The following is a 22419-nucleotide window of genomic DNA, read 5'->3' on the forward strand; positions in this document are numbered from 1 at the left end:
TTTTTTAGTAGCATTTCATTCAAAGTAGTTTAAAAAAAATGATTGAGGTGAAGTAACGAATTTGATACTGTGTTTTTAGGTATATTCAGTCTTGGGTGGTATTTCACTTTATAACTGCACTGGCAACTAAGTTATTTGGATTTAAGAGAAAGAGGTATATCTGCTTATTAGAAGATTCTTAGTGGTGCCTGGGTGTCGCCTGTGGCTCTGTCTACTTGTGTTCTCTCACTACCTCTCTGTCAAATAAATAAATAAAAATTTTTTTAAAAAATTAAATTAAAAATAAATAAATAAATCTTAAAGGAATCCAAGTTTTTATAAAAACCCAAATTTAGTTTGTAAATAATTAAATGTACAAATTTCCTTTCAAAATAATAGAATTCACTGCACATCAGGTTGGCTAAGGAAAAGAAATTTTTTTTTAATGCAAAGCTTTGTTCAAAGATGAGGTGAAAATTTCCAAATCAATGAGAAAAAAACTGGTACTGAGTAAAGTAAATGCCCTATGACTGAAGTCATAGGGCATGTGGAAGACAGACTAGAGTCAAGTGTTTAGAAAACCAGCATGAGATTGGGAACTGAACATGACCCCAGGCCAGAATTTGGTTTCTTATATAAAGCTACAAATTCAGAACTGCTCTCTGTGCTAATAAGCCAAGGCAAAACACTTTGGGTTTGGAACCATAAATGTGCTGCTTGCCTAATGCTCCCTAAGCAAAGTGCAAATACACGGAAATGGGAATTTCAGTAACTGGCATTTGTGTTACCTGCATAGGGGCAGGAATTCTGAATCTCTAAAGTCCCATGCAGCTTAGAGGTCCACACTGTGGCAACTACTAAATAAGTCAGGAGTGCCTGATTGTGGAATGCAACACAGAGAGAAAGTGTTAAGTGTGCAGTGAAATGAGGAGAGTTATGTTGGGCTCCGTGGTGTATCCTCCATGTCTTTTTTTTTTTTTTTTTTTTTTTTAAGATTTATTTTAGAGAAAGCGCATGAGCCAGGTGGGGGGGAGGGAGGTCAGAAGGAGAGAGAGACTCTTAAGCAGATTCATCACTGAGCACAGAGCTGGATGTAGGGCTCTATCTGACAACCATGAGATGATGACCTGAGCTGAAACCTAGAGTCAGAGGCTTAGCCAACTAAGCCACCCAGGCACCCCTGTCTTCCATGTCTTAATAGCATTTTGGAGAAAATAAGGCCAAGGAACTATAAAGACAAGGAATTTGTCAGAGAAACAATGGATGAAAATGATGAAAGTCCACACAGTGAAAAACGTTAACAAATACCAAACGGCAGATACTTAAAAAAAAAAAAAAATCCACATTGTAGATGAAATTTTAAAAGCTCCTTGAAGGAAAATACATCATTTATAAAGGGAAAGGAGATTGACATTAGCAACAACAGAAACGGGAGACACTGGAGTAATAGCATAAAAGAATTCTGTACCCAGCTAAACTAAAATTCAAGAGTGCAGACAAATAATGCTGTTTTTAGATACAGAGATAGTTTATTCTGCAAGAAGCAAACTGAACAAAGGAAGGAATGAAAATATCAGTGAGCAAAAAAATTATAAAAGCATATTTAAATGTCTAAATACTTTTAAAATTCTTTTGTATAATTAATAAGTGCATATGGTAGAAACTTTAGAAGTTGCAGGGTACGTACAGTGGAAAGTAAATCTCCCTTTCTATTCTAATTCCTAGTCGTTTATTTTTCCAGAGGCAACTACTATTACTAATATCCATTAGGGATTATTTTATACATCCAAATAGTTTGATAGTTTTTATAAAACGAGGATACAATAGGCTTGAAAGCAAAAAAATTAATAAAATATTAGACAATAAGGAGAAGTATAGGAGTGGGGTAGAGTGTAGGGCAATTAATACATTTTAAGTTACTTTTGAGAACTCAAGTTACACATATTAAAAAGTTAAAGGTAACTTCCATTTCTGGCCAGGATGGAGTAAGAGGGACCAGATTTGCCCTCCTTCATGAAACAACGGAGGACCTGGACAAAATGCATGAAATATTATGGGTCTCATGACATTGGACGTGAGGCAATGAAGGACAGTAATCCATGAGAGATGGGAAACAAATGAAATTAGCCTTATGACTGCCCCACGTTGCTTCTTGGAGAAATTTCCCAGGCTGCCATGTAAGAAGGGGGAACCAAGCAGAGCCCTGTGCTCTTCCTGAGTTGAGGAAATGGAACTAGGAGTTGTGGGAGGCCAAGGCATCTGGAATTCACAGAACAGAGACTAGAGGGGATAACTGCACAGAGCAAGAACGGCAGAGATCTGCAGAGGGTCCCCTTTGAGTAGTTGACTGCTGATCAGCTTATACAGGTGAGAAAACTAGCCAAGGCCTGGGAAGGAATCACCCACAGGATCTAAGGGAATAATACTTGAAGCTCACATAAAGCCAGACATCGTTCCTTTTCCTGATAGCAGGAGTTTGCGTGCTAAGAAAGGTCTTGCCTCGTTGGCAAGGAAATCTATCCCTGGACTAACTGCTGCTCTGTTCCCATATAAGAAACCTTAAAAGCAAGACCCCAAAATATCATACTGTTTCCAGGTAACCTAACCACATCTCAGAGCAAAATTCCAGAATGTTTATAGAAATCAAAAATATCTAGCACCCAATAATATAAAATTTTCAATGTTTGACATCCAAGAAAACATACTAGGCAGACAAACAAGCAGAAAAATACAACTCATATGGAGGAGAAAAATTAATAAATACTCAGAAATGACACAGGTGATAGAATTAGTACACGGATATTTAAAGTTACTAATCCAAAAAAAAAAAAAGGTTACTAGTCCAAATCAGTCATGACGTTAAATATAAATACAAAATGTTCCAGTTAAAGAGAAAGATTGGGGCGGGGCGGGGGGGGGAGAGAAAGACTGGATTTTAAAGGAAGAAAAATAATCTATATGCTATTTAAAAGAAACAATTACAATATAAAGATGAAAAAAGATGGAAGCAAATACACCTTGCAGTGTGTAGTAGTGCACAGTAAGAGATAAAACTAATAGAAAGCTGGGGCACCTGGGTGGCTCAGTGGGTTAAAGCCTCTGCCTTTGGCTCAGGTCATGATCCCAGAGTCCTGGGATCGAGCCCTGCATCAGGCTCTCTGCTCTGCAGGGAGCCTGCTTCCTCCCCCCTCTCTCTCTGCCTGCCTCTCTGCCTGCTTGTGATCTCTCTCTGTCAAATAAATAAAATCTTTAAAAAAAAAAAAAACTAATAGAAAGCTAATGATAAATTTTAGGGTAAGGGCGCCTAGCTGGTTCAGTCAGTAGAGCATGTGACCCTCAGTCTTGGATTTGTGAGTTCCAGACCTGCATTGAGCGTAGAGATTACTTAGAAATAAAATCTTAAAAAAAGAAAGTCTAAGGAGATTAAAGACCTAAGTAGGAGGAAGATGAGAATTAAAAGTTTTAGGAGAGGGGCTCCTGGGTTGTTCAGATAAGTGTCTGCCTTTGGCTCAGCTTATGATCTCAAGGTCCTGGAATCAAGTCCTGCATTGGGCTCCCTACCAGCAGGGAGCCTGTTTCTCCCTCTCCCTCTGCTGCTCCCTGCTTGTGCTCTCTGTCAAAAAAATAAATAAAAATCTTTAAAAAAAAACTTTTAGGAGAAAATAATAGGAAAATATTCTGTGACTTTACATTACAGAATTATAGAATTAATTCTTAAGACACAAAAATTGAAACCATAAGGCAGTGGCCAGGCAGCCCAGCTTTGCAAAGAGGCTCTAGTTGCACTGTGGCCTGCCACCAGGATGCCCAAGAGGGAGGTCAGCTCTGTGGTGGGGGTGGGGAGGGGCAAAGAGGCAGCGGAGGAGGGGAAACCTGCTAAACAAAGCCAGAAAAAGGCAGCAGGACAGGATAAATCTTCAGAAAAAAAAAAAGTCGAAACAGAGGGAGAAAAGGGGAGCAAAGTGAAACAGGCTAAAGTGGCTAACCAGTAAACAAAAGACTTAACCTGCAGAAAACAGAAACAGGGGCCTCTGGGTGGCTCATTTAGTTAAACATCACCTTTGGCTCTGGTTGTGAGCCCAGGGTTCTGGGATTGAGCCCTATATTGGGCTCCCTGCTCAGTGGGGGTCCTCCTTCTCCCTCTTTGTAGCTCCCTCTGCTTGGGTGCATGCGCTCGCTCGAGCTCTCTCTCTCTCTCTCTGTGTCAAATAAATAATTAAAAGCTTTTTTAAAAAGAAAGAAAATGGAGAAGGTAAAAATGAGGAGCGTCCAGCCTCAGATGAAGCAGGAGAGAAAGCCACATCTGATTAATAACCATAAACCATGTCTTATCAGTGGTCCCTTTCTCCCTTCTTGTATAATCTAGAGAAAGATTTTTATCAATTATATTATAAATGCAAGTTTTTTAGTAGCTCTAGAAACATATTTAAGGAGGGAATCCCACCACATCCCATCTTTTTAAGTGTAATTTTTTTTGAGAGGTTAAATCATTTGCTAATTGTTTCTTGGTACAGCCAGAAATAGTGGGATATCAAATATGGGAAGCTTTGATTGTCTTGGGTGTCAGTTTAACATTCCCTAGAAGGGATACTTTTTCTAACCCATAATACCAAGCGTACTAAATGGCAGTTTGGAGTCACTCATGCATTTAATAGGTCATGAACATTTTAAATTACTCTTTTCCCATGTTTTTTTTGGTAGAATTTTTTCCTAAAGAAAACCACTTTTTGATCCTGGCTCCCCGTGTCAGAATTTTGTACACTCTGTAACATCTTGGTCCTGGCAGTCCAGTTTTCCCAGTAACCTTGTTAATGTGCTGTGCAAGATTGAAAATTTGAGTTTATAGTGTATATGATATTAAATTGCAAATTAGTGGGACTTAACAGTGTAACAGCATGTCAACTTTTGAAGATATTGGTTCTTGGTAAGAAAAATGATCGGGTATTATCATAAATTGGTACTTGATTAAGGAAAATTTGCCTTCAGATTTTAAGCTGGAAGGTCACTGGAAGAAATTTTAGAAAAGAATTAACAACTACATAATTTTTTAGATTTTTGGTACATACACTAAGAATTGTGTACAAGTTGAAATGTCTACTGATCCTCAGAACAACCAGTAAAAACTGAATTCTGAAAGAAAAAAAATAAAATGTTGACTAAAAACTGTGTAAAGGCTTAAAACTTAAAACATATACAGGGCTCCTGCGTGGCTTAGTTGGATAAGCGTTGCCTTCAGCTCAGATGGTGATGCCAGTGTCCTGGGATCAAGCCCCATAGCCGGCTCCCTGCTCAGCAAGGGAGCCTACTTCTCCCTTTTCCTCTGCCTGCCACTCCCCTTGATTGTGCTCTCTGTCAAATAAATAAAATCTTAAAAAAAAAAAACACCTTAGAATATATAATAGACAAAGGATTAGAATATGAAATACATGGAAAACTACAAATCATTAAGAACCCAATATAAAACTAAGGGTACACAGAAGCAGTTCAGAGAATAACAAACAGTTGTAATAATACATTCAACTTCAGCAGTAATCAGGAATATGCAAAATAGAAAAACAGTGATATCAGTTTCACTCATTAATGGAAACCATGTGAAATGGCAATTCATTGTTAGTGGAAATGAAAATTGGTACAGTGTTTTTGGAAAACAATTACAGGGTCTCAGAAAAGTAAAAATTAAAAATGCTTATTCCTGGGGTGTCTGGGTGGCTCAGTGGGTTAAAGCCTCTGCCTTCGGCTCAGGTCGTGATCTCAGGGTCCTGGGATCAAGCCCCGCATCGGGCTCTCTGCTCAGCGGGGAGCCTGTTTCCCTTCCTCTCTCTCTGCCTGCCTCTCTGCCTACTTGTGATCTCTGTCAAATAAATAAAATCTTAAAAAAAAAAAATGCTTATTCCTAACGTTTCACTTCTAAGCATATAAACTAAAGGAAGTTCTCCAGGAGATGATGTAAAAGAGTATTTTTGTGTCGTTATTTGTGATAGGAAAAAAATAACTGCCTAAATGTTTTTAAGACTAGGAAAACTGATGTATCATATCCATTAAGTGAATAAAAGTAAATAGCAAAGTAAAACTATATTATAGTTTTTCTCATGTCATGAATAATGATAGGTTAAGTAGGTATCGTATCATATGCCTCTTCAGCTGTCAATTGACAGACTTGCTAATTTACACTTGAGTTTTTCCAGAGGTGATCATTATTACTGATATTTCTTCAAGGTTAGGATTTTTTTTTTTTTCCAGATACTGACTTATCTGAATCTGCTAGGGGAAAAAATAGCATGCAAAATTGTTTTGCTTATGCACTATCTGTTCTTTTTTATAGGACTAATGTTTCAAGCCAAACTCCCTCTGCCAAAAGAAGTTTGGGATTTCTTCCTCAACCAGCTCCTCTTTCTGTTAAAAAACTGAGGTGTAACCAGGATTACACTGGCTGGAACAAACCAAGAGTGCCCCTTTCCTCTCACCAACAGCAGCAACTGCAGGGGTAGGTAAATTCTTTATAGTTTGCTTTCTTTTTATTAAGTCATTAAGTGAACTATATTCTGCTTGATGTCAAAAAAATGATGAAAGGAGGGGCGCCTGGGTGGCTCAGTGGGTTAAAGCCTCTGCCTTCGGCTCAGGTCATGATCTCAGGGTCCCGGGATTGAGCCCCGCATCAGGCTCTCTGCTTAGTAGGTAGCTTGCTTCCTCCTCTCTCTGCCTGCCTCACTGCCTACTTGTAATCTCTGTCTGTCAAATAAATAAAATCTTTTTTTAAAAAAATGACAAAAGGAGTCATATTAATTATAGTTCTCAAATATGCACTCACTTATTAAAGATTTATCACACCCATAAGTAATGATAACTCCATTATCTAATCTCCAGTTTTTGAACTTCAAAAAAAAGTGCTTGTATAGACCATACTAATCATTAAGTAGAAAATGCGTATTCTCCAATCACATACACTTCGTCATACTTCTGAGATACTTCAACACTATTTTATGTATAACCTCCCCATCCCCTTCATGCTAAAATTTTATTAAATACATAAAAAGTTCATAATTAATAACTATAATAATAATAGTAGCAGTTTTACCTAAAGTGTTTGTTATATGACAAATACTGTGTGCTAAGGTTTATTTTTATTTATTTATTTATTTATTTATTTATTTATTTAATTTTTTTAAAGATTTTTAAAATAATCTTTAAAATCCCAGTGGGTGCCTCAGTGGGTTAAGCCTCTGCTTTGGCTCGGGTCGTGATCTCAGGGTCCTGGGATCAAGCCCCGCATCCGGCTCTTTGCTCAGCGGGGAGCCTGCTTCCTCCTCTCTCTCTGCCTGCCTCTCTGCCTACTTGTGATCTCTCTCTCTCTGTCAAATAAATAAATAAAATCTTTAAAAAAAAAAAAAAACTGAGCCACCCAGGTGCCCCCTTCCTCGTATATTAATACATAACCTTCAACCATATTAGTATGCATTTAGATTTCCCTTTACCATCCAGGCTAGAATGAACGTTCTCATATACATATCTTTTTAAAATTTATTGAAACTTTTCTATAGGATAAATTCTTGGAAGTATATTTTCGTTTAGATTAAAGGAAGGCACTTTGAAATGTTTTATTACCAAATTGCTCTCCTCAAACTATCAGCTTGTTTTTAGTTATTACTCAAATTACTGTTTTTGTACCAGCTTTAAGGTTATCTTTTTACTTGAATGAGTGACATCTTCCAGTTTGGCTTATCCATTGTAATATATATGCTTAATGTCTTAGCAGATAATAACATAAAATTTGCAGTGAAAGTATTTCACTTTATTCTCTGCTTACCTGTTTCTTTTCTCTGAGCTCTTTTTTTTTTTTTTTTTTAGAGAGACTTAGTGCATGCACATGCAAGCAGTGGGGAGAGGTAGAGAGAGAATCATAAGCAGGCTCAAAGCCTGATAGGAGGCTCGATCTCACGACCCTGAGATCATCACCTGTGCAGAAATGAAGAGTCAGACGTTTAACCAACTGAGTCACCCAGGCACCACAATAGACAAAACGTTTAAATAAATTGCAGAGAGAAAAACAGTTGTAAAATAATAGCTGAATATGATCAGTACTCCACCTTCAATAATGGATAGAGTATATAAGCAGAAAAATCAATAAGAAAATATAGGATTTGAGCAACACTATAAATTGCCTAGATCTTATGGATCTATATAGAACACTCCATCCTGCAACAACACAATACACATTCTTCTCAAATGGACATGAAACATTCTCTAGGAGAGACCATATGTTAGGCCGCAAAATGAGTTTCAATTTTAAAGGTTTGAAATCATCTAGAGTATCTTTTTGAACCACAATAAAGTGAAGCTGGAAATCAGTTACAGATGGAAAACTAGAAATACATAGAAATTAAGTAACACACTCTTAACCAGTAATGTCAAAGAAGAAATCACAAGGGAAATTTAAAAATACTTAGAGGTGAATGAAAGCTCTAGCGGCATGCCAGAATTGATGGGATGCAGCAGAAGCAGTGCTCAGAGGGATATCGGTAGTAGGAAACACCTACATTAAAAAAGAAATGTTGGTGAGGCTGTGAAGAAGATAGAACCCTTGGACTTTGCTGGTGGGAATGTAAAATGGTGCAGCTGCTATGGAAAATAGTGTAGCAGTTCCTCAAAGAATTAAAAGTAGAATTACCATACGATCCAGCAAGTCTGTTTCTGGGTATATATCCAAAAGAATTGAGAGCAGTGACTTGAACAGATATTTATACATCCATGTTTCACCTAAAGGTGAAGGCAACCCAAGTGTCCAGTGTATGAGTAAATAAACCAAATGTGTTTTATACATACAAGGGAATACTATTTAGCTTTATTTAACCAGTTTTTAAAAAAAGATTTCAATTATTTATTTGAAAGAGAGAGAACACAAGCAGGGGAGCAGCAGAGGCAGAGGGAGAAGCAGGCTTCCTGACCAGCAAGGATCCTGATTCTGGACTCGATCCCAGGACCCTGGGATCACAATAGGCAGACAATCAGCTGACTGAGCCACCACGGTGCCCCCTGTTTAGCTTTAAATAGGGAAGAAATTCTGACACGTGGTACAATATGGATGAAACTTAGGACAGGCTAAGTGAAATAAGCTGGTCACCAAAGGACAAAAACTGTATGATTTCACTTATATTAATTACCTAGAATAGTCAGATTCATAGAGTCAGAAAGTAGAGTGGTGATTGCCAAGGAGAGGGCAATAGGGAATTATTGTTAATTGGGTACAGAGTTTCAATTCCAGAAAATAGAACAGTTCTGGAGGTTGATAGTGGTGATAGCTGTACAATATTGTGAGTGTACTTGATGGGTCTGAAACTGTGAACCTTAAAATAGTGGAGCGCCTGGCTGGCTCATTCAGTAGGGCATGCATGTGACTCGTGATCTCTGGGTCCTAAGTTTGAGCCCTATTCAGCATAGAGTTTGCTTAAAAAATTTTTTATAAAAATGGTTAAATGGTAAATTTTATGTGTATTTTATCATGATTTTTAAATCAATAACCTAACTTTATACCTTAAGGAAGTAGAACAAGAAGACCAGACTAAACCCAAAAGCTATTAGAAGGAAGATTAGAGAGAAATAAAATAGAGACTAGAAGTACAAGAGAAGTACAAAAATCAACAAAACCAGAAGTTGATTCTTTGAAAAGATCAACAAACCTTTATCTAAACTGATAAAAAGAGAAAACTCGCATAACTAAAATCAGAAACAGAAGTGAGGGGGCACCTGGGTGTCTCAGTGGGTTAAAGCCTCTGTCTTCGGCTCAGGTCATGATCCCAGGGTCCTGGGATTGAGCCCCGTGTCGGGTTCTCTGCTCGGCAGGGAGCCTGCTTCCTCCTCTCTCTCTCTGCCTGCCTCTCTGCCTACTTGTGATCTCTGTCAAATAAATAAATAAATAAAATCTTAAAAAAAAAAAAAAAGAAACAGAAGTGAGTATATTACCACCAACCTTACCAAAATAAGAAGGATTTTAAGACAATACTATGATTTCACCACCAAATTAGATAAATAGATGAAATGGGCAGATTTCTAGAAACAAGGGGAAATTGTGCAGCTCTGAAAAACAAAGTGTAAAAAGTTGAAGAAGGGGGACGCCTGGGTGGCTCAGTGGGTTAAGCCTCTGCCTTCAGCTCAGGTCATGGTCTCAGGGTCCTGGGATCGAGCTCCGCGTCCGGCTCTCTGCTCGGCGGGGAGCCTGCTTCCTCCTCTCTCTCTGCCTGCCTCTCTGCCTGCTTGTGATCTCTGTCAAATAAATAAATAAAAATCTTTAAAAAAAATTTAAAAAAAAAGTTGAAGAATGTATATGAACTCAAAGCCAAAATGAGATACCATTTTACACTCACTAAGATGGCTATAATTTTAAAAAAGAAACCTGAAAATAACAAAGTATGTGTTTAGTTAAAAAAACAAGTCACTAAAGAGTATACACTGTATAGCATTCTATCTTTTGTTTTTTATGAAAAAAAGAAATAATAAAATACATGTTTGCTTATATGTATAAATTTTTAAATATATAAAATGGAATATGTTAAAGTGTAATGTTATATTTAATATTTTATGTTTTTGAATTATAATACTTGAATTTTGTGTATTACATAAAATATGTAGATACTTCACTTTTTATATTTTAAGTTGCTGTGTCCCCACGTTCACTGGTATTTTCTTCAGTGTTTAATCTGCTGGTAATCTCATTCAACAATATTTTCATCTATTGTGTTTTCCATCTCTAAAATTAATTTGGGGCTCTTTTGTATCTTCTGTTTCTTTCCTTTTAGGTTTAATGTTTTCCTTTGCACCTGTCATCACATGAAGCATATTTATAGTAGCTGTTTTAATATCTGCAGTTGGGCTTGATTATTCTGAGACATGTGTTTAAGCTCTTCAGTGTTAAATCTAGAGTGGACTTTATTCTAAGACTAATTTAATTCCTTTTCTAAATTATAGCTCCTCTGGGATTTCTAGTAATGTCCTATGAGTTCACCTAGGTCTCTCCACTCCAGTGGGAACTCAAACAATTTTGGGTCCTGCATGAGCTCTGGGAATTATTCTGCTAATAGCTTCCCAGTAATCATTCTTTTTCTTTAAGTTCTTCACTGGTGTCATGGGGTTTTACCGCAAGCATGCACAGGCTGGTATTCAGCCGAATACTCAACAACAAACAGACTGTGTATTTCTGGAGTTCTTTGTACAGCTCCCTCCTCTCAGGTACTCTGTCCCAGAAATCTTAGCAGACTTAGCCTATCAAACTCCAGTTTCTTTCAACTCAGTGCAGCATGATTTCTAGGCTCTGTTTGGGTACCCCTTCTTGGACAGAGTTCACAAATTGCCTGCAGCCAGAAACGCTACATAATGGATGTACGCACACCATTTGTTTCCCTTCTCTTAAGGATCACAGTCTTGGTGCTGCCTGTTGTTCAGTGTTTTGTCCACTGTTTTTTTTCATTGTCCATGATGGTAAGATAATTCCAGACCCTGATACTTCCTCATAGTCTGAAGTGGAAGTTCTCCAGGGTATTCAAAATTGACATCGCCAGTGATCAGCACAGGAGTATCATGTACCTCTGAGTGTGATACCCTTGGGAAGACACAGTATTACTGTGTCACTATGTGCTTTTCCAGCCTAAACTGAATCTCTTCATGAAGAAATAGCAAACAACATGAGGAACAGTCCATTAAAAACCAGTGGTAGGGGTGGGGAGGTTGTATTCTTCACAAATGTCAATGTATGTTAGATAAGAGCATATCAGCATTAAATTTTATAAGGCTGCTAACTCTGCTTTGATTATATAAGAGAATCTTCTTGTTCTTGTGAAATACACCGTGAAGTATTTAGGGCTGAAGGGCTGTGATCTATGTAACTTACTCTTACGTGGTTCAGGAGGAATACAGGGAGAGGTGCATTAAATGGTAAAGTGTACAGTACAGAAGATTAACTGTTGGTAAATATGGATAAAGACTATTCTTGTGCAACTTTTTTGAGAGTTTGGGATTTTTTTTAAAGATTTTATTTATTTATTTGACAGACAGAGATTACAAGTAGGCAGAGACGTAGGCAGAGAGAGAGGAGGAAGCAGGCTCCCTGCGGAGCAGAGAGCCCGATGCGGGGCTCGATCCGAGGACCCTGGGATTATGACCTGAGCCGAAGGCAGAGGCTTTAACCCACTGAGCCACCCAGGTGCCCCAAGGGAATATTTTTAAATAAAAGTTTTTTTAAAAGTTTGCTTTAGAAAAGTGTTTGGCAATACCCATTAAACCTAAACACATATATCCTATGACCCAGCTGGGGATATACAAAAGAGAAATGAGTTAAATTATATCTCAGGGAAAAAATTAAAATTATAAACATGAACAAATAGCTCTTTGGATAATTCCCCAGTTATTTTTAGCATCATTTGAAAATGTATCATTTTCCTTGTTATAATCTTACAATCCAGTGGTTCTCGTAGTATGGTCCCCAGACCAACAGCATCAGTATCAACTGGAGTCCTGTTAGAAATGCACAGTTTTGCACCCTCTCTGTCTAGATTTACAGTTTCTGTTTGGGGCCGAGCAATATGTATTTTAACAAGCCCTCCATGTGATTTTGATGTGTGCTGTACTGGAGAACCCCGTACTTTAATGAACATATGTCAGGAACTACTGTCATCTTCAACAGTACTATTTTTTCATTTTCAGCTTCTCCAATTTGGGAAATACCTGCTATATGAATGCTATCTTACAATCTCTTTTTTCACTTCAATCATTTGCAAATGACTTGCTTAAGCAAGGTATCCCATGGAAGAAAATTCCACTCAATGCACTTATCAGGTAATTGTTACATTCTTACTAAGTAACCTTTTACCTTATTGATTATGGAATAGCAGAGTTATAGACGCTGAAAAGTTTTATGTGCCATTGCTAACAGTCTTTAAAATATGCTAACTGAACCTCTGTAAAATAACACCAAACTTGTCTCTTCTTTTAACAGACGCTTTGCACACTTGCTTGTTAAAAAAGATATCTGTAATTCAGAGACCAAAAAAGATTTACTCAAGAAGGTTAAAAATGCCATTTCCGCTACGGCAGAGAGATTCTCTGGTTATATGCAGAATGTGAGTACTAATTGTTTTTAAACATTTTAGAGATAAGGGAAATTGAAATGATATCAGTGTATTATCTAATTTCCATTTTTAAATGAGATTTGTGTACGTGTGTTCATCACAGGTTGAAAGACCTGAGGACTTATGTTAAGGTTTAATAAGACTCTTCTGTGTATTTTATTATATTTGAAAAATAAAAATCTCATTTGCCATAATAGGAACTTAGGCTCTTTTAGCTACAAAGGCTATTTTAGAAAAAAACACTTTATCTTAAAGGAGTGATTCATTTATTCATTCATGTTAATCCAACTGGTAGTTAAGAATATAAAATCTGTCATTCTTTTTTTTAATGTTTCTTTGAATTCAGTTCAGTTAACATATAGTGTTGTCTATGTAATAAGACACTATGTGTTGTGTGTGTAATACAACATACAACACTATACAATAATATAGTGCATTCTTAGTTTCAGAGGTAAAATTAGGTGATTCACCAGTTGCAGTGTCATTTGTTCTTATTCACAAAATATGTACCCCCAGATTGTTAGAGTAAATCTGACCTTTTTCACATATGGTACTGACCTCCAGGTGCTTTAGTTATATAAGTCACAGTGTTAGCAAGCTATCATTGTGATAGGAAATGTTTTGCTCTTATGATTAAAGATATTGTGCCTTCTTAGGATGCTCATGAATTTTTAAGTCAGTGCTTAGACCAGCTGAAAGAGGACATGGAAAAGTTAAATAAAACTTGGAAGACCGAACCTGTTCCTGGAGAAGAAAATTCGTCAGATATTTCGGCCACCAGAGTGTACACCTGCCCTGTTATTACTAACTTGGAGTTTGAGGTTCAGCACTCCATCATCTGTAAAGCGTAAGTAACCTCTAAGAAAACTCTTCTTTAATTCTTTATGGCAAGTGATTAAAATTCTTCTAGAAGGTTTTAATTCTTCCTTTCTTTGTCATAAGGGCACATAAATGCGTAGATTCTTCCAAACATCTCTTTTTTTCTATATCTTCTATAAAAATGCTTTGTAGGGTGAAAACTAAGGAGAGCTTGACTATTTTGTCATGTGCTGTAGTGCTGACTAAACACTTAATTTTGATCTATGAATTTGTTTTTGTGGCTTTTTCTTTTAATCTCTGTGGAATATCGAGATCTTTGGGAATACTTGTTCTTTTCTTTTTACCTGAAAAGACTCCCTCCTATTGCTTATTTTATTAAGCTTAATTATTTTTATTAAAAATTGTTATTTTTTTACAGGATCAAAATCTGAATTATTTTTAACCTTTGCAGTGCTTTTTAACCTTATTTTTCTTGATTATTCAGACTTTCTACATAATTTCCATGCTCATCACCAAGACTTCTATACCATGCATTTCACATCAAAAGGTGCTATTTTGATTTATCTTTCAGTTATTGATAGTACATCTCCGAATATGTTTTTTCAGAGAGAGTGGAATCCTTCTGTATAAGTAAGAATTGTGTTGCTCTCACACAGGAGTTAATACAGAATTATTGAATCACACATAGCCTTTCCCTCTTAATATCTTACATATACTATCCCATTGTGTTTTCTTATCTGTGCCATTTGGGAGAAACCTGATTTTGTGGGTAATCTTTTTCTTCCTGAAAATCTGTGGTATTCTTTAATTTTGAAATTTACATTTTCACAAGTTTGCATCTAAGTATTTTGTTTAATTTTGCCTTTGACATGATGGAGCTTTCTCATTCTGAAAGATTCGGGATTTTCTTCCACTCAAGAAAACTGTTCTGTAAATAGTACTTCTCTTCCATTTGTTTTGAAATTTTCTTTAGAAATACTCAAAACGCATATATTGGCTGTCCATTCTGTCTTCCATATTTCTGTTTTTCTTAGACTGGTCATGAGGTCTCTCCCAACTATAACATTTTAATAATTGTGACTAGAAGTTTGAACATTCAGATAGACACTAGAGTGTTGTATCACTAGTATGTGTGACATTTCTTATCTTCACAATTTCTTCAGTTTTGCTCCCCCAGTGGATAAATTATTTTTACAAGAAAAAGTCCAGGTTTTGTTGGTTTTTTTAAAGGCAGATTTTACTTTTTTTTTTTTTTTTTAAGATTTTACTTATTTATTTGTCAAAGAGAATGAGAGAGAGAGAGAGCACGCCCACAAGCAGGCAGAGTGATAGGCAGAGAAGCAGGTTCCCTGCCGAGCAAGGAGCCCGATGTGGGACTCGATCCCAGCACCCTGGGATCATGACCCGAGCTGAAGGCAGCGGCTTAACTAACTGAGCCACCCAGGCATCCCAAAAAGTCCACGTCTTATAAATGTAGTCCAGCTCCTAAAAGCTGGAGAGCCCACCAGCAGTTAATAATATGGTAGCTAGTTATTTTTTCCTTTTCTTCTAACATACTTTACCAACAAATTTATTCAGGTTAGGCAAAGTTTTAATTATTGTTACTTAATTGTGGGGGTGCCAACCACATTTTTTTTAATAGGAAAATTTCAGTGGTCCCTGACAGAAATGGCTATAGGCAGCACAAGAAGCAAGAAGGCCATATCAAAGTAGTGGCTGCTGTCCTGTGCCAGCGGCATCAGTCAGGCACTCCCCTTACGCAGCACCCAGATATTGGGTGGATGTTTGAAGTGTGTGCACCGTGCATGAAGTGACATAGCACATGGGATGTTAGATATGCCGGGCGGGTAGACTGAGCAGCAGCCCAAGAGTGTGGCGAGTCTGGGTGGCAGCAAGACACTGTGAGGCCACAGCAGCAGTGGTACAACCACCTCCTTAAAGACCTTGCTTTTGTTGCTTCATTAGCAATTTTCTTTAAGACAGTTCCTTAAACACAAAATAGTTTTTGGCTCTCAGAAGATCGCATATACCTCAGATTGTAATTTCCATTGTTTAGCCTCTGTCCCATCTCACTATAGGTTAGTTTGGCCAATTTGCCAGATGTACTTATTTTTTTAAACTGTTGTAGTTTAAACGGAATGTAGTTTATTTTTTTTTTATTTTTTTTTTTTTAAAGATTTTATTTATTTATTTGTCAGAGAGAGAGAGCGTGCACTGGCAGACGGAGGCAGAGGGAGAAGCAGGCTCCCTGCCCAGCAAGGAGCCCGATGTGGGACTCGATCCCAGGACACTGGGATCATGACCTGAGCCGAAGGCAGCCGCTCAACCAACTGAGCCACCCAGGCGTCCCCGGAATGTAGTTTAAATGCTGTAGTTTAAATTGTTTTCAATTACATTAATAAGGTATTTTGGTATGGCAGTATATTATTGAATATGAAGAATTCTCCATTCAAATAACTTAAATTATCTAAAACTAAGTGTTTGATATTCTCCATAAAACCTTTTGCAGTCTTCCCTATCTCAGTAATAAATCTCTGTAATAACAGTTCCGTACTCAGAGTTTATCAGCCCAAAAACGTGGTGTGTTTAACTCTTCTCTTTATCTTGCATCCCTCCATCTCATATGTCAGGGAATCCTTCAGAGTATATCCCAGGATCTGACCTCTTGCCACCATTCTGATCAAAGCCACCATCATCTCTTGGCTGGATTGTTAGAATACCTTCTAAACTGGTCTCTGTGTTTCTATCCTGTCTCTCCCTTTAGTCTTTTTTGAACACATTAGCCAAAGTGATCCATTTAAAGTGGAAGTTAGATCATGTTAGCCCTCTCCTCGTTAACCTATAAAAGCTGAAGTTCTTACTGTAATATGCAAAATCCTGTATGATCTGTTTTTCAGCAGCTTCTCTTCCCCCAGTTAACTCTGACTTCATCTGCTGCTACTCTTTGCCTTCCTCATTCTGTTCCTACCAAATTAGCTTCCTTTATTTTTTTTTTTTAATGCCAGATCCTGGTACCTAATGACCTTTTCAACTTAGTCGTCTCTTTATGTCAGATTCTCTTTCCCCATATTCCCCGCCATATCTTTATGTAAAAGCCATTTGCTGGGGCGCCTGGATGGCTCAGTGGGTTAAAGCCTCTGCCTTCGGCTCAGGTCATGATCCCAGGGTCCTGGGATCGAGCCCCGCATCGGGCTTTCTGCTCAGCGGGGAGCCTGCTTCCTCCTCTCTCTCTGCCTGCCTCTCTGCCTACTTGTGATCTCTGTTTGTCAAATAAATAAATAAAATCTTTTAAAAAAAAATAAAAAAAATAAAAGCCATTTGCTCAGTAACGCATGTTCTAGACATTTACCCTATTTAAATTCCAACCATCTACTCTGATCTTGCACTATTTTTTTCCCTTAGCACTTATCACTGTCACTTTAACATACCATACATATTTATTATGTGGTTGGGTTTTTTTTTTAAAGATTTTATTTATTTATTTTGAGAGATACAGATAGTGGGGGCAGGGGGGCGGGAGCAGGAGCATGGAGGAGACAGAGAAGCAGGCTCCTTGCTGAGCAGGAAGCCTGGCGCTGGGCTCTATCCCAGGACCCTGAGATCGTGCCCTTAGCCAAAGGCAGACACTTAACCATCTGAGGCACCCAGGCACCCCTACTTACATGTTTTTTACTGTCTTTTCCCTCCAATATAGCTTTGTGCAGTGAGGTATTTTATCTTGAGTTTGTTCATTGCTGTAACCCCAGTACTACTAGAACAGTTTCTGGCATATAGAAGGCATGTTTAGTGATGCCTAAGAAATCGCCCAAATTCATCAGCTCAAAACAGTATTTATTAACTCAGTTCCATAGGTCAGAAGTCTAGGTAGGGTGTGGCCAAGTTCTCTGCTCATGGTGTCAGAAGACTGAAGTCAAGGTATTGCTTGTTTTCATCTGGATCCCCCTCCACAGTCATTAAAGTTGTGGGCAGGATTTTGTTCCTTATGATTGTGGTACTGAAGTCCTCATTTTCTTGCCGGCTGTTAGCTGCAACTACTCATTTACAAAAGGCTGCCTGTAGGTTCATGCTCTATGGCTTCCAGAGGCAGTTCACAGCAGTGCTGTTGGTTTTCTTTCAGGTCAGCAGTACATGTCTGAGTTTGAATCCCTGACTTCCTCTGTTTGAGACCTCTAGACCCAGATTTAAAGAGCTCAAGTGATTAAGTCTGACCACTCAGATAATCTCCTTTTTTTAAAATCAACTCAAGATTAGTAACATTAATCATATCTGCAAAATCCCTTTGTCTTAAAGCAACTTGATCATGGGAGTGAAAGCTCATCATGGTCACAAGTTCTCTTTAAAGCGATGGAATTAGGGTTACCCGGGTGGCTCAGTGGGTTAAGCACCTGCTTTCCACTCAGGTCATGATCTCAGGGTCCTAGGATCGAGCCCCATGTTGGGCTCTCTGTTCGGCGGAGAGACTGCTTCCCCCTCTCTCTCTCGCCTGCCTCTCTGCCTACTTGAGATCTCTGTCAAAATATAAATAACATTTAAAAATCTAAAAAAAAAAAAAATTTTAAAGGGGATGGAATTATACAAAGGGTAAGGGTCATCTTAGAATTCGGCCTATCAGATAGAGGCACTCAAATATTTGTTGAATGAAGGATATATTTTTAAGATCTCCAGTCTTCAACTGGGGCAGGAGATTGAATATTACTAAAAATGCTGCTATACAGAGGCGCCTGGGTGGCTCAGTGGGTTAAGCCTCTGCCTTCAGCTCAGGTCATGATCTCAGGGTCCTGGGATCGAGCCCTGCATCGGGCTCTCTGCTCAGCAGGGAACCTGCTTCCCCTCTCTCTCTGCCTGCCTCTGCCTACTTGTGATCTCTCTCTGTCAAATAAATAAATAAAATCTTTTTTTAAAAAAATGCTGCTATACAGAGAGAAGGAAAATCCTCAACTAAAACTGTTTTTAAAAAAGTGAATTTGCTTCCAGATAAGTACAGTGTTTTGATCTCTGAGCCATTTTTTAAAATTCTGTGGCAATATATCCAGTGATCAAACAGTTCTGCTAACAGAAATTCACCAGAACACCTAGAATTTTTTTTTAAAGATTATTTTATTTTAGAGTGCATGCTTGGGGAGGGGCAGAGGGAGAGAGAGAATCTTAAGCAGACTTTGTGCTGATCATGGAGCCTGACCTCATGACCTGAGATCATGACCTGAGCTGGAACCAAGAGTTGGATGCTTAACCAACTAAGCCACGCAGGTACCCTAAGAACACACAGGATTTTTATTTTATTTTCAGTGCAAAAGGTGTTTCTTATTATTAAAGCATGGGTACAGGACCTGTGAGCAGAAAGAGTTGCTGAACACATAGAATTTTAAAGCATTGTTTGTATAATCAGAAACTGGAAACAATCCAAATGTCCATCAGTAGTAGTGTAGATAAATTATGGTGTGCTCAGAGCAGCTTAATGTGAGCCACCAGTTGAAGGTGCACTATAACCACATGCAGCAAGCATGTTTGAATCTCACAAGCATGTTGAACAAAAGATACTGAAGAAAACGTACTGTATGCTTTCATTTATATAAGGTTCAAAAACAGGCAATACTCGTCTGTTGTGTTAGAAGTCAGGATAATAGTTATCTTTTGGGAGAAAGGGATAGTGACTGGAAAGGGGCACGTGAGAGGGCTTCTAGGGAGTTTATAATGTTTTATTTCTTGATTTAAGTAAGTGGTGTTAACTGATAATTTGTGAAACTGTACTGATAATTCGTGAAACTGTCCAACTTTGGTTCACTTTTCTATGTGTATGTTGTACTTCAGTGTTTTTAACTTTTGGGGCTTTTTTTTTTTTTTTAAGATTTTATTTATTTATTTATTTATTTATTTGACAGATCACAAGTAGGCAGAGGGGCAGGCAGAGAGAGAGGGGGAAGCAGGCTCCCTGCTGAGCAGAGAGCCCGATGCGGGGCTCCATCCCAGGACTCTGGGATCATGACCTGAGCTGAAGGCAGAGGCTTAACCCACTGAGCCACCCAGGGGCCCCAACTTTTGGGGCTTTAAAAAAAAAAATTAGCATTCTGATAAAGTACTTAAATTTGCAAAACTCACGTGTTGTATATTGCTTATCAACTAAGGATAGTCTTTGTCAGTACCTGCGAAGCTCTCTGCAGGCACAGTGTTTCTGAAGTATATTTGTATTTTGTATTGCACAGTTAGACTTCTAAATGCTTCCATTTGTCTTCTTTTATTCGGACAGATGTGGAGAGATTATTCCCAAGAGAGAACAGTTTAATGACCTCTCCATTGACCTTCCTCGAAGGAAAAAGCCACTCCCTCCTCGTTCAATTCAAGATTCTCTTGATCTTTTCTTTAGGGTAAGTAATATCTTTTGGTATCTTCACATACCTAAGTTTTATATAGCATAGGTAATTGTATTTGAAATTGGTTTCTTTAAGACAGAATTTCAACAAATTACATGAAGGGAAAAACAAATGAGAAATATTTATAAAATTTAATTTTAAGAGCTTGATAAATCTAATTGTTAACTCATTGAAGAAGACTGTTGATTGGTTAAGTAGAATATACATGAATTCAATAGCAGGTGTTTTAGACAACCTTAGATGCAGTTATTTGTAAACAAATATTAACTTGAAGCATGTGCTAAAATTTGGTAGTGTTTGTAAAAATTAGAGATGCTATATGAGTTTGTATCTAAGATCTGAGGAATGAAAAAATACTCTTTTCTTTTCCTTAGGTTGTATGTAACCTATTAGAAACAAAAGGGAAAAGTCATGTTTAGTCAAAGCTGTGGATAAATATGATTCTGTGATACACTGTCACAGATACTCAGCAAGTTTTGGGGGCATAATTGGACCTGTTGTGTAGCAGTCCTTTGTAACTGAGGAAATTTGCCAGGATCAGCCTTTGTCTCTTTAACAGTGGGTCTTGTTTTGTTGTAGCAAATAGGCAGGGTTGTCTTCCTGAGGTTTAAAAAAAAAATTCTGTTCTTTAAATGATGAACATTCAGCTCCACCCAAATATAAATACTCTGCTTTTCTTTTTGTTTTATCATTCCTTACTATTCCTGTTATTATCATAGAATTTGAAGCTTTTCAAATGTGTATCTTTACCCCCATTTTTTAAGGATTTCTTGTTTCAGTTTTCTCTAGGTAATGATATCCACCCCAAACTTTGGTCCTTTTAGAGCAGTTCTTAGTGGGCTGTCACCAGAAGATTGAGTTCCATTATAAGAAAGGGGTAGAGTTACACCTAACAGACCAGGAACTCCGCCTAACCCAAAGGTGATCTTATCTCTGCTATGGCCAAATGTTACAATCTGGATATACTCTTGGCAGTGGTTCTTGTGCATCCATGGGGAAAAGGTTGAGAATCTGCTACTGTAGAGTCTAGTTGCTGTCATAAATTGAGATGTTTCCATGGTAAAAAAGGAAATTAGGAGTTCTGAAATAGGGCATGATATTATATCTATTTTGAGGATTAGGTCTTAATTTAGTAAGGCTTGTGACTCTAGACACAAAATTTAAACTGGTCGGAGTTGTCATTGCACTAAACTAGTTGACTAGAAAAGAGTGTTAGCATATAATGGGGTAGTGCAGATTCAACTTCATGCTTCTTTATTTTTTCCTCTTGTCTCTTTACAGGCAGAAGAACTTGAGTATTCCTGTGAGAAGTGTGGTGGGAAGTGTGCTCTTGTCAGGCACAAATTTAACAGGCTACCCAGGTAAAATGAATTGCTCTTCAGTTTTTCTTCTTTAAAGTACTCACAGATAGTACTGGTTAGTGGCTCAGTAGAATGGATTGGGAAAGCAAAGCTGAGGTAGGAGAAGGCAGAGGATGGAAAGTTAGGGTGCTCTTGTGTAAGAAAGGAAGATGATTTGGAATGCTGAACAAGGGAAGTCACTTGAGATTCCTTGAAAGATGGCAGTAAGGACGTAGCTGGTGAGACTTTGGACCAATGGTAGGGACTAGGTAGTAGATTTTTAATTTGGTAATGTATGACATTCAGTTATAATTTGCAGTTTGATTATGAGCTAGTCTCCTCTTCTCCAAAACCTTCAGTAAAAATCTGCCACAAATACATACATGTGTGCGTGAAAATAAAACAAGAAGAGTAATTTTCTGCAGGGTTTTTTTTTTTTTTTTTTGATTCCTTTATTCAAAGGATCTTGTAAGTTAGTAAGTTTCCTATAATCAAAACAATCCAGGGGGCACCTGGGTGGCTCAGTGGGTTAAAGCCTCTGCCTTCGGCTCAGGCAATGATCCCAGGGTCCTGGGATTGAGCCCCGCATCGGGCTCTCTGCTCAGCGGGGAGCCTTCTTCCTCCTCTGTGCCTGCCTCTCTGCCTTCTTGTGATCTCTGTCGTCAAATAAATTAAAAAAATAAAAAAATAAATAAAATAAAAAATTCAGAATTAGGAATGAAATTAACTTACATTAGCTCTGTGTAAACACACATAAAACCAAACTAGTTAGACAAAATATGATGTGATTATAGTGCA

General features: G+C 37.8%; 1 protein-coding gene across 1 annotated transcript in view; it reads left to right on the top strand.

Moving 5' to 3' along the window:
- Positions 1 to 22419, top strand: part of USP37 (ubiquitin specific peptidase 37) — a 76408-nt gene that overhangs the window by 24808 nt on the left and 29181 nt on the right. The window contains exons 9-14 of the mRNA XM_080799310.1: positions 6302 to 6463; positions 12670 to 12801; positions 12962 to 13085; positions 13751 to 13941; positions 20158 to 20275; positions 21563 to 21642. Of these exons, the coding sequence (XP_080655436.1) occupies positions 6302 to 6463; positions 12670 to 12801; positions 12962 to 13085; positions 13751 to 13941; positions 20158 to 20275; positions 21563 to 21642 (807 nt within the window). The remainder of the gene's footprint in view (positions 1 to 6301; positions 6464 to 12669; positions 12802 to 12961; positions 13086 to 13750; positions 13942 to 20157; positions 20276 to 21562; positions 21643 to 22419) is intronic.

Source organism: Martes martes (assembly GCF_963455335.1).
Source record: "Martes martes genome assembly, chromosome: 3".
In the NCBI taxonomy this organism is placed as follows: Eukaryota; Metazoa; Chordata; class Mammalia; order Carnivora; family Mustelidae; genus Martes; species Martes martes.